Raw genomic sequence first — 12,209 nt, 5'->3', positions numbered from 1 at the left:
CATCCATGCTGCAGTCATACAGACCTAATGTAATAATCATCCAAGGGGCTCTGGCTGTCCCACTTCTTGCTCACCAGTGAGCTTGCCCCTCCCCCCATCATTTGTGATCAAAACCAAACAAAAACAAAGAACTTGCAGTAGGCCCCACCAAACCAAATGAGACTTTGAATGAGAAGATTAAAGGAAGTGACAAGATGGGATCACAGATTCACATCTGACAAGTGCTAATCTAAGACGTGGGAATTTCATAAACATAGAACACTTCTAGTCAAAGGTTTCAGAATCAGATTTAACATTTATTTAGAAGTTACGAGAAAAACTTGATCAGTTGAAATCATTCCAATCTGTTGGGACCTGATCCAAAGCCCATGGAAGTCAATGGAAAGAATCCCATTTAGTTCAATAGACCTTGGGTCAGGCTCTTAAAAATATAATTACAGAAGATTTAGGTTCTCTAGAACTAAAAAGATGAATTACTACAATTGAGACCATACTGAGTGTGTGAGATGCTGCAGATATTACTTCTGGAGGACTTTTTTGTTTTTAATTTAACAATCAACAATGTTAATCCCATGGTTACTCGTGACCACTCAGTCTTCTGTGCTGAGGCACAAGATTGTGGGATTTGAATGTTGGCATGCCAAAGAATGCCATTGTATTCTTCCTGAGCACAGAGGTTAAAATGAACATTAGAGGTAGAAGGGTTAACTTTGGGACATCAAAACTCAAATAAGGAGTACCAAGAACACAGGGCAGCAGGGAGTACATTTTTCATGGTGTGTTTAGCCAGTTAGGCAGCAGTAAAGCTTTTAAAAATGTCTTGTCTTGTCTTTTCCCCTGCTTTCACTTACTGATATGATAAAGGTGTGAGTATTGTGTAATTTCCCCCCCCCCCATACGTATTTGTTCTGTAAAGCAGTGTTTCTCAACCTCAGGTATGTGTACCCCTGGCGGCTCTCAGAGGTCTTCCAGGTGGTACATCAGCTCATTTATATATTTTCCTAGTTGGTTCTACAATAGGCGACAAAAAGCACAAGCGAAGTCCATACAAACTAAAATTTCATACAGACAATGATTTGTTTACCCTGCTCTATATACTATACGCTGAAATGGAAGTATAATATTTCTATTCCAATTGGTTTATTTTACAATTATATGGCAAAAATGAGGAAGTCAGCAATTTTTCAGTAATTTCAGTAAAATCAGCTGGGACACTTTCACATTAGACACTGTCTAATTTTATAAGCAAGTGGTTTTGAGGTTAAGTGAAAATTGGGGATATGCAAGACAAATCAGACTCTTGAAAGGGGCACAGTAGTCTGTAAAGTCTGAGAGACACTGCTATAGGTTCTATAGAGCACAAGCTGGAAGTCCATGGAGAGCTGGTCACATGGTTCTAGTTTTGGCTCCTGCAGGATTAGGGTTAGGTGAATTTTCTGGTGAGATGCTAAGTGCTCTCATTGAAGTCACACTGAAGTTGAGGATTTTAATCACCTCACAGGAATGCTGAATAATTCTTAGGGCTGAGCCCACCCTGAAGAGCAAAAGAAGACAGTGTAATTAATTCCTTTTAAAAAAAATAAAGAATACTTGTTGCCCTAGATTCCGAGTTCGGAGTAGGGACTGTCCTTTGTAAGTGACTGAAAAGTGCCTAGCATGTAGTAAGTGCTACTGCAAATATAGAATACTGCTAATAAAGACTGTGACAGTACATAAATACCGGTTTCAAAGTAGCAGTCGTGTTAGTCTGTATCTGCAAAAAGAAAAGGAGTACTTGTGGCACCTTAGCAACTAACAAATTTATTTGAGCATAAGCTTTCATGAGCTACTGCTCACTTCATCGGATGCATTCAGTGGAAAATACAGTGGGGAGATTTATATACACCGAGAACATGAAACAATGGGTGTTACCATACGCACTGTAACAAGAGTGATCAGGTCAGATGAGCTATTACCAGCCGGAGAGCGGGGGAAAGCAGGGGGGAGAAACCTTTTGTAGTGATAATCAAGGTGGGACATTTCCAGAAGTTGACAAGAATGTCTGAGGAACAGTGGGGGGGGAATAAACATGGGGAAATAGTTTTACTTTGTGTAATGATCCATCCACTCCCCGTCTTTCTTCAAGCCTAAGTTAATTGTATCCAGTTTGCAAATTAATTCCAATTCAGCAGTCTCTCGTTGGAGTCTGTTTTTGAAGTTTTTTTTTTGGTTGAAGAATTGCTACTTTTAGGTCTGTAATTGAGTAACCAAAGAGATTGAAGTATTCTCCGACTGGTTTTTGAACGTTCTATTTCTTGATGTCTAATTTGTGTCCATTTAGTCTTTTACGTAGTCCAGTTTGGCCAATGTACATGGCAGAGGGGCATTGCTGGCACATGATGGCATATATCACATTGGTAGATGTGCAGGTGAACGAGCCTCTGGTAGTGTGGCTGATGTGATTAGGCCCAACGATGGTGTCCCCTGAATCGATATGTGGGCACAGTTGGCAACGGGCTTTGTTGCAAGGATAGGTTCCTGGGTTAGTGCTTCTGTTGTGTGGTATGTGGTTGCTGGTGAGTATTTGCTTCAGGTTACGGGGCTGCTGGAAGCAAGGACTGGCCTGTCTCCCAAGATCTGTGAGAGTGATGGGTCGTCCGTCAAGATAGGTTGTAGATCCTTGATTTGTTGGAGAGGTTTTAGTTGGGGGCTGAAGGTGATGGCTAGTGGCGTTCTGTTGTTTTCTTTGTTGGGCCTGTCCTGTAGTAGGTGACTTCTGGGTACTCTTCTGGCTCTGTCAATCTGTTTCTTCACTTCAGCAGGTGGGTATTGTAACAAAGAGGATAGGTGGTATTTAGATTCATGATCCTATCCCTATAAGCCTGAACCATCCTTTGAGAGATGACAGTGGTTACTTATGATATAAATAGAAACTCACCCTGGAGATCACTGATCAAATTCTACCCTCACATGGGGCTGATCAAAAGCCCACTAAAATCAGTTGGAATTGCACGTGGTCAAACACATCTCAGGATCTGGCCTGCAAATATTGTCCAAGATAACTAATTTTACTCTTTAAGTTTCTCCTGCATTGTTAGAAACCCAAACACAACAGCAATGGCTCATGCAGTAGAAACAGAAAATAAAATGCCATCACAGATCGGAAGGGAGGCTTTGAGGTTATTTACATGCAAAGCAGCACTGACTTACCAAAAGTTAGTTAAAGTGGTGCAAACTAAAGAATTGTTATGTTCAAGGTGGTTTTGAGGATGAGCTCTCACTCCCTAGGAAATGCCTCATGTGGCCAGTGTAGTATACTTGCCTTCTCATGGTGGAGATGTTCTTAACTGAAGACATGGGTTGAAAGGCTGGTGTGTGGTGCCTTATAACTAGGTTGCTCCAAACAGATGGAGCTCATTAGCTGTAGTAGGGATTCCACTTATGAGAAGGGAGTCCAATTTCAAAGCCAGAACATTGGGCCTGGCCAGCCAGTTTGTAAAAGTTGTGCCATGCACACATGCTCTATGGCCTTCATCTTCAGGGAGTATATCAGTACAATGCTAGAGCATCCCTCAGAAGTGATGAGACTGCTTTGCCCGACAGCTGTGGAAAAATGAGAAAAGGTTACCACGTTCTGGGTGCATGTGGCTAAAGAAGTGAGCTAAAGAACTATGTTTGGTTCTCCTGAATGTAGGAACAATGACTGGCAAATTAGATAAATTGCTGAGATCTTGAAAAGAAAGAGTGCATATTCTCTGTATACAAGAGACCAAATGGAAGGGGTTGAAATCCGTGATCAGGAGGGTTACAACATAATGTATTGTGGCTCAGTAGCAAGGAAGAATAGCGTAGAAATAATCAAAGCAGAAATATTACAGGATAAGGCAGTGCAAAGAAAGAGAATGGCACTGAACAGAAAAAAATATTTAATGTTTCATACAATTGAGGAAAAGGAAGAATTCCAGATAGTGCTGGACCAAGTGATAAATGAAGTACCACAAGCTGAGTACTTGATTATCAGAGCAGAACTCAGACATGTGGGAGAACACAGTGAGGGCTATGACAATTGTCACAGAGGATAAGGCTTTGGAACCAGAAATGAAGTTGGTAGAAAATGTTAGTTAGCCAGAGCCCATGGCTTGATTGTTGCCAGTACATGCTTTGTAAAAAAAGGAGAAGCACTTAATTATGTACAAGAGCTGTTCCAATAAGTCCCAAATCAATTTCTTCCTGACAAGAGGAAGAGATCTGAAACACATGAGAGGCTGTAACGTGATCCCAGGACAGCAGATTGGGGAGCAACATAGATTTGCTTCTAATGGACATCTGAGTGAAAAGGCTCATGGGGGACAAAAGATGAGTTGTGGAAGAAAGAACAAAGTGGTGGAGGCTCACAGATAGGGAAGTTAGAGATGTAAGGATGAGGTTCTACAGAGATTGGACATGACCAAACTGATGAGTTTGGGGGGAAATGTCCAAACATATCACGGAAAGTTCACAAGCTGCCCATGGCCAGATGAAAAAAGGGAAACTTCTTGGCAAGGAGCTGTGGTGGTGGTAAAACAATGTGTAGGAGACAGTAAAGAAGAGGAAGGAAATATTTAAGTGATGGCAGAAAATAAGAATCGTGGAAGGTTCTGAGAAATACAAGCTAGTAAAGAAAATACCAAAAACAGCAGTTGGAGAAGCTAAAGGTCAGATATTTAAAGCAATATACGCAGAACTACTAATGAAGGAAGTGGTGGGGGGCGGGGGGGAAGGAATATATAGATTAGCCAAGATTAGGCAAAGAAAAATAAAGGACTTGGGAGCTGTGAAATCTGTCAGAGATGAAAATGAAAGTGCTGGTGGAAGATCAGTACCACAACATGTAGAAACCCTTGAGGGAGGTATACTCAAGCAACAACCTCATAAGATCTATCCCCATGGTGGTGACTCAGGCAGCGCTAATGATGCTGAAAGTGGGGAAGACAGTGGGATCAGACAGCAGACCAGTTGAAGCATTTAAAGCATTAGGCCATGAGGGAGAGATGCTGATGGTGAACTTTTTCTGCTTAATTCTCCATCTTGGAAAAATGCCTGATGAATGGAGGAAGAGCACATTGGTCCCTATCTTCAAGCATAAAGGAGACGTGCCAGAATGTAGTAATTACTGACCCATCAAGTTAATGAGTCACATGATTAAATGGCTGGAGAGAATCACTGAGAAAAGACATCAGGAGGATCTGGAGCACCAAGTAATCAACTCAGGTTTATGCCAGGAACGTCAACAATGTTTGCAAGGTTCGCAGCCTGAATATGGCAGGAGAAATTCGAGGAATTACCCTTAGTGTTGTGGATTTGAAGGTTTATGACAGAGTTCCTAGACAATTGTTATGGTACCTGCTGTCACACAATCTGCCAGTCTGAATATGTCTCTCTCTCAAATGGACACGTACGAGGGTAGGACAACAGTTGTGAGAAGCAGCTATGTCTAGAGTAAGCCTTTCACTGTAAAGATAGGTTTACATCAAGGAACAGTCTTAAGTCCATTCCTGTTTGTGATTGTAATGGACCCCTTGATGCAGAAGACTTGGGGAGAGATTCCATGCACCATGCTTTTTGCCAATAATATTTTATTCCATGAAGATAAATACAAACGGGAAAGGGGCCTCAAACTATAGAGGGCTGCATTAGAAGACAATGGCTTCTGAATCAGGTGACAAAAGACTGAATACATACATTTCATTAAGAGGGACGACAAGAAGCCAGTTAACTCTATCAGCTTTAAGTCTGTGCAACAATTTAAATACCTCAGTTCAGTGTTGTGCCATGATGAGAATGTGGTTGTGGATGTTAAAAGTCATATGAAGTGCATTTTGGTATAAATGGAGGGAATTCTCTGTGATAAGAATATGCCAAGTAAACTAAAGAACAAAATGTATAAGATGATTAAGCCAGCCATAATATACAGTCTGAATGTTGGCCCATGAGGAAGAGAGAAGAACAATTACTTCACACTGCCAAAATGAGCGCTCAGGTGGACTCTGGATAAGACGAGAACTGATAGGATACACAATTAAACAGTACTAGCCATGATGCACGTAGCCCCTCTCGCTGAAAAGCTGAGAGAGCATCAACTGAGATGGCTGGGTCATCCTGAGACTACAAGATGCGGGATATGTTGGCCAGAGAGTACATGAGATGTAGTCCCAGGACAAAGATCACAAGGAAAGATGGTTTGAGACACTGAAGGAGGGCATGAAGAAGGCTGGTTCCAGTTTGGAAAATGCACTTGGAGACGAAGCCTTGATGGGACAAGGTGACCCCCCAATTGATGGCACAAGGTGAAGAAGAAGAGGAGTTTAACTTTTGCAAAAAGTTGTGTGTATGATCTTAAATCCATCTACACTAGGCTTATATAAAATTAAGTTTATGTTGATTAGGGCAGGTTTTAAGCTAAGCCAAAATAAGTGAGTTCAAACAAGGTTTTGCTTTGGTTTAATCAATTGGTTTAAAAAATGGAAACTGGTGAAACTTATGTGCATAGACAAGCCCCTAAACAAAAGATTACATTATGGTATGTCTCCTGGGAAGAGCTCTGAAAAGGGGAGTGGAGCATAGCAACTAGCTGAAGGTTTTTCTGAACCTTTCTGCCTGTGAAGGGCAAATAAGGCATAATGGCTCATTGGACATAAGGGAGCGCACTAAGCAACTGATGCTTCGAAAACAAACAGCTTGTGCTCGTCTGTTAGTAGCAGATGTGCAAGGAGCACGGTGAGTTGGCCATGCCCCAACTCTCCTGTCTACCCCAGATATGTCTGTGGGATGTCATTGGACGCACTAGCTGACCTAGATGGCATTTTGGGAATAGTAGGGGCAAAATTTTGCCTGGATCCTGTGTGTTCTCTTCTCTACCTACACAGGGCTATCCAGAATTCCATCCCAAAAGTTACTATCCATCCATCCAGTATCTGAGCACTTTCCATGTAAAATCAGTAGCCAATCCCATGGTAGGCTTGATGGAATCTCTGGATTTCTCCCTTTGAGTTATAACTGTTGCGTTGAGTTAAATTTTACAAATAAATAAACTGTCTAGTTTTAGTGTATTAGCCGAATGAAGTCCAGAATGTAAACAAGCATAAATGGAGCCATATAAATTAAGGCCAAGGTTTGCAAAGCTGAGCACCTAAAGTTAGGCCTTAAATGTTTAGCCAGCTACATAAGTATCCTGATTTTCAAATATGGCGAGCCAGGCAGCTCCCATTGATTCCAGTTGGAGTGGTGAGTGCCCAACACCTCTGACAACCAGGCCATTAATTTAGATGCCTTAATATAGATTGAGGGAGACTAACTTTAAGCTTTCAAATTTGAAAACCTTGGGCTAAATTTAAAGCAGCAGCATTTCCCAGTAGTTAGAATTCTAGCCTTGGAGCTGTGAGACCAGCTCATTCACAGACTTCCTATGTGACCTTAAGTCACTTAGCCACTCTGTGCCTCCATTCCCATTTGTCAAATGGATATAATAGAACTGCCCTACATCACAAGGGTGTAGTGAGGATAAACATTTTTCAGAGCCATGTTGTAGGATTGTGGGGCACTCAGATGCTATTCGGCCATATAAATACCACAGCGAGGTTATTACATTTTAAAACTTATTTTATTTTAAGGTGCTGGTAATACAGATAGAACATTTTTGTTTGGAAAAATAAGATCTTTATCTTGACATTGTCCCTTTAAATCTCCTCCTTTGCAGGTCTGTGTGGTTGCCTTAGTGGGAATGGTGATGCTTTGTGTTTCATATCAGCCTGAGGAGAAGACATGTTTCCAGTTTGCTGTAAAGGTACAGTGTAATTTTTTTAAAATCTCACCCCCCCCCCCCACACACACACACGTGTGTGTGTGTATAAAATCACAAGCTGCTTTACTGGATATTTTCCCCATATAAAAGAAAGCCAGATTGTGCTTGAAATTGCAAAAATTTAACCCTTAGATTGGCAGTCTAGCAAATGCCAACAATCAAACAAATGCTTAGGAGGATTTATACTATACCCTGCATATCTGAAGTCTGTATAAAAGAGGAATTCTAGGTCAAGATGTGCTGATAAATACTTTATTTTCAGGTAAGAGCCCATTTTATCCCCAACATTTTGGGGAATATCAAAGACATTTGGATAAATGGGCTCAAGGGTTCCAAAACTGAGGGGGTTATTGGGTAAGGGGAGACATCAGTTATCAGGATAGAGAATTTCATATTAAAGGGATTCAGATAAATAGGGCTTTACTGTATATATTTCTGACATTTTAGGATTGATTTTAAGTCCCACCTAGTATGCAGTTTCCCCCTTCCCATAAAATTAGATGCTGACTACATATGCATGTGCAAATTAAAAGGCTTGGGGGAAGACCCCCTACTTGTCCGCCCGCCCACCTACCCGCCCACCTACCAAGGATATATAGTAAACCCATCTAAACTATGTAGTCTTGCTTCATATTGTGTCAGGTATCACAGACATTTAGTCAGTGAGCAACACAAGGACTATGCACCACGGATGTTCCATTTAAGTTCTCAAAACAGCAACAGCATGGTAGTTATGGAGTTCGTTGGCCTTGCATCGACCCTCTGCAGGAGGATGAATTTCACTCTGAGGCGCACCAAATTTTTTCCCCAGTGGGAGTATTTTAGCAGCTTTTCTCCAGATTACTTTTATTTCAAAGGCTCTTGTTGTTGTGCTGGTGTGGAATAATAAGTGAAAGAATTAAATGGAAAAGGATAATGAATAAAATTCAAGGGGAAGATTTGCAAAGACACAGGTGACAGAGCTACATCCACCCACCCCTCAGCAGGTAGCACTGACACTGGTATAAAGGGTGGCTCTGACATCCTCTAGCCCCTCTTCATGGTCTTATAGTCCAAGCTGCTCTAACTCTTAGAACTAGTTTCTAAGCCCCTGATTGGCTTCAGGTGTCCTGATCAACTTAGCACTCTCCCTGCCTTCTGGAAAGTTCTTAATTGGCCCCAGGTGTCTTAACTGACCTGGAGCAGTTGCTGTTTAACTTATCCTGGTATCAGGGATTTGTTTAGCCTGGAGCTAATATATCTATCTCCCACTACTTTTCTATAGCCATCTGGCCTTGCCCCATCACACTATTTAGATAGCAATCACAGGACCTATATAGCTCTCAAGCGGTGAAAAACATTTTTCTGGGGAGAAATTCCGGCTCCTTGGCAGAACTCCCTGAGCAGTTGTATTTGCCGTTTTGGAGTCGCCTCCGGGTCTGTCATGTGATTAGCCTTCTGATGGGGTCCGTGCACTCACTGCCTTGTGCTCCTTCCCAGGCAGTATTTTCTTTGGACTCACCTTTGATATTTAGAAATGTGTTTGCTTTCATCTAATTGCAAAGGAAATTCTTCTGCAAACACCACGTGAGGATAATAGCTATTTGTCAATTGCCTAATGCCCCCATATGACTCTGTGTGTCTCAGCTGATTGCTGCAGGGGCTGCCTGGATATTTTTGCATTTGGAAGGAAAACTGAGGTTTCCTTCATGTATGGCATCATTTTACTTAATGTATTTATTTTGGTGCATAACATGCAAATACATGTGACCATACAAGAAGTACTGTCTAGATTATTTATTGATTTGATGCCATTTTACTCTACCTTTCTGTAGGTGTTGATATCTGCATGCAGTGCAGATCAGTGCAGAAGCAGACCCATGGTACATACAGGCTTAAAAGTTCATGTAATGAGGTCGTATTCTACTCTCCATTCCATTCAGTGGGGTTGCCACAGATTTACACCAGGATAATCGAGTAAAATTGGTTCCCTCATGAATATCAACATTAATGCAATTATCTGTTGCCAGCATGTTTTTCCCTTTAAAAATGTTTGCGTCATCTTTTGAAATATTATCACATGCTCATAAATTACCATATATCTTTGTTTAGAGGCTGCCCTCAATTAGTAGCTGCCCCTTTACCATACAGTTTTTAATAGGAGCTGCCCTCATTTTGTAACTTCACTTTTACTGTGGGCCTTTACCATGAAAGCTGCAGGGGGAATGTAATTAAATTTAATAAAAGCCACCTTCCTTTAGAAATTGCCCTAAGTTTAAGACTGCAGGGAGAGTCATTAAACTTAATAGAAGCCATGGCTTCTAAATGAAGATCTAGATATCTTGAATTCAGTTATTTTGGGGACAGAAGGGATATATTGCTTTGATATCTCCTATAAGCCTACTATTTCCCCCCAAACTGACACATGTTTGGGAAGATAGATCTACAGTGTGAATCAAAGACAAATATACCCAGAGAGTGAATTTGATCCAAACATGCATACCTAGAGCTTGAAGGTCCTAAAAAATGCTTATGTATTGATAGTTTGCTTATGGTGCAGAGGTTAAAAAAAAAAAAAAAGCCTCGTTATTTAAAATAACAAATTCCCAACCATGCCATATTGCTGACAGATAGGTAAGAAGCCAAGAGAAATAAATGTCTCCATCCTGCTCAGCAGAACCAGAAATGATATTGGCACTATGCACAGAGTTATATTTGAATGTATATATTCACAAAAAGTAGTGTGAGTGTAATACAAAAATTGCCACATCTAGAACTCAAATGTCAGGAAATTCCATACCATATAATAATCAAAGCTCCACTCCTGCAACCTGAAGTGATTGGGGCTCTGAATGATCTCACAGTGATTGAGAATTCCATCCACAGGACCAGGCCCCAAATAATTACATTTCCCTCTGGGACTGAAAAAGGACTCTATCCTCTTTATTCCGTGCAAGTGGTAGCCTTAGAGACTAAGGGGAACTTAACTTCCTTCTGTGCCTTTGAAATCTTCTCTTTCACCTTCCTGGGCCAGATTTCCAAAGGGGCCTTTGTGAGGCACAAATTCACTCCTATAAGTTCGTGTGCCTGTTTTGTAATTATCATTATTTTCCACATGGAAACTCAGATGAGTTCAAGCAAAGTGCCCTTGCAGTCCCCGCTCATTTAGACACCTAGCTGTCCAATATGCCTGCACAAGTCTGATTTTTGTGTGTGTGCAAAACATAGCCAAGAGTAGATGCATGCACAATGTTGTTCCTGTAATTCCTTTGTCAGTGGGATAATGACGGCACTTTTGTAAGCACCACCGCTTGCCATTAAATATTTGAGGCTAGTGCCTCAATTCGTGTAAATCGCTGGGGTTCCATTGACTTCAATAGAGCCACACCAATTTACCTTACCTGAATATGTGGCTGTTGCAACTCTAGTCAAAGCAGCATGAACAATACCACAAAAGCGCACCCTGCTCCATTAAGCATGCAGCTTTGTAAAAAGTTAGACTCCTTGATATTATTTTTAGTAGGTCTGTCCTGAAAATTATATTCCAACCCTCATATGAAGTAAGTAAAATATGCCTTGGGAGGGCTGATGTACTTGCAACTGCTTTTAGCACCCACAGCTCTGCATCAAGCCAGAATTACGTATTTATTGCAAATCATGAGCATGAAATGTATAAACTGTTCCTCAAATGCACGCTTTCTATAGAAAAATCTATGTGCGTGTGTTGGTTATATGCCCCGTTCTCCGTGTAGTTGGAAAAGAATGTTTTTTCTTTTTTGCTTTATTTCAGCTGATGTACTTTCTACTGAGCGCCCTGAGTCTGATTACCTGTGTTCTGGCAGTGGCTTTTGTTGCACATCATTATTCACAGATTACACAGTTTACCTGTGATGCCGTCCTCAACTCTTGCCAGTGCAAACTGGACACTTCAGATCCCCTCAGTAGGACCTTCGTTTACCATGATGTATCTGACTGTACCAGTGTCACTGGCACTTTCAATCTGTATCTGCTACTGCAGATGGTTCTTAATCTGATCACAGCCATTGTGTGTTTGTTGGCATGCTTTGTGATGTGGAAACACAGATATCAGGTCTTTTATGTGGGCGTTCGGTTACACTCATTAACTGGTACTGAAATCCAGCAGCAGAAAGTATAGGGGGTGGTTCTGGTTTGTTTTGTAGAGAGTGAATAACAAATGTCAGGCTATTACCACCGTAGAAACCGCAAATAGATGAGCGTTTAAAGATTTTTGACAAAGACGACCATTCACACATTTTTAATGAATATATTTATATTTTTCAGTCATTTGAAGAGCAATTTTTATGGCTGCTATTGCCAAGGGCCCTTGTGGGAAGAGCTAGATGTATCTCAAAAATTCTAAAGATGTGGCTGTACAAATATTCTCCAAAGA

General features: G+C 41.1%; 1 protein-coding gene across 1 annotated transcript in view; it reads left to right on the top strand.

Annotated features, from left to right (window-relative positions):
* Positions 1-11,954, top strand: part of SSPN (sarcospan) — a 28,981-nt gene extending 17,027 nt beyond the window's left edge. The window contains exons 2-3 of the mRNA XM_077807455.1: positions 7,715-7,801; positions 11,589-11,954. Of these exons, the coding sequence (XP_077663581.1) occupies positions 7,715-7,801; positions 11,589-11,954 (453 nt within the window). The remainder of the gene's footprint in view (positions 1-7,714; positions 7,802-11,588) is intronic.
* Positions 11,955-12,209: the final 255 nt, after the last annotated feature.

Source organism: Eretmochelys imbricata, chromosome 1 (genome assembly GCF_965152235.1).
Source record: "Eretmochelys imbricata isolate rEreImb1 chromosome 1, rEreImb1.hap1, whole genome shotgun sequence".
NCBI classification, from domain to species: domain Eukaryota; kingdom Metazoa; phylum Chordata; order Testudines; family Cheloniidae; genus Eretmochelys; species Eretmochelys imbricata.
Note: the sequence above shows the minus strand (reverse complement) of the source record. Positions and strands in the feature narration are given on the sequence as shown.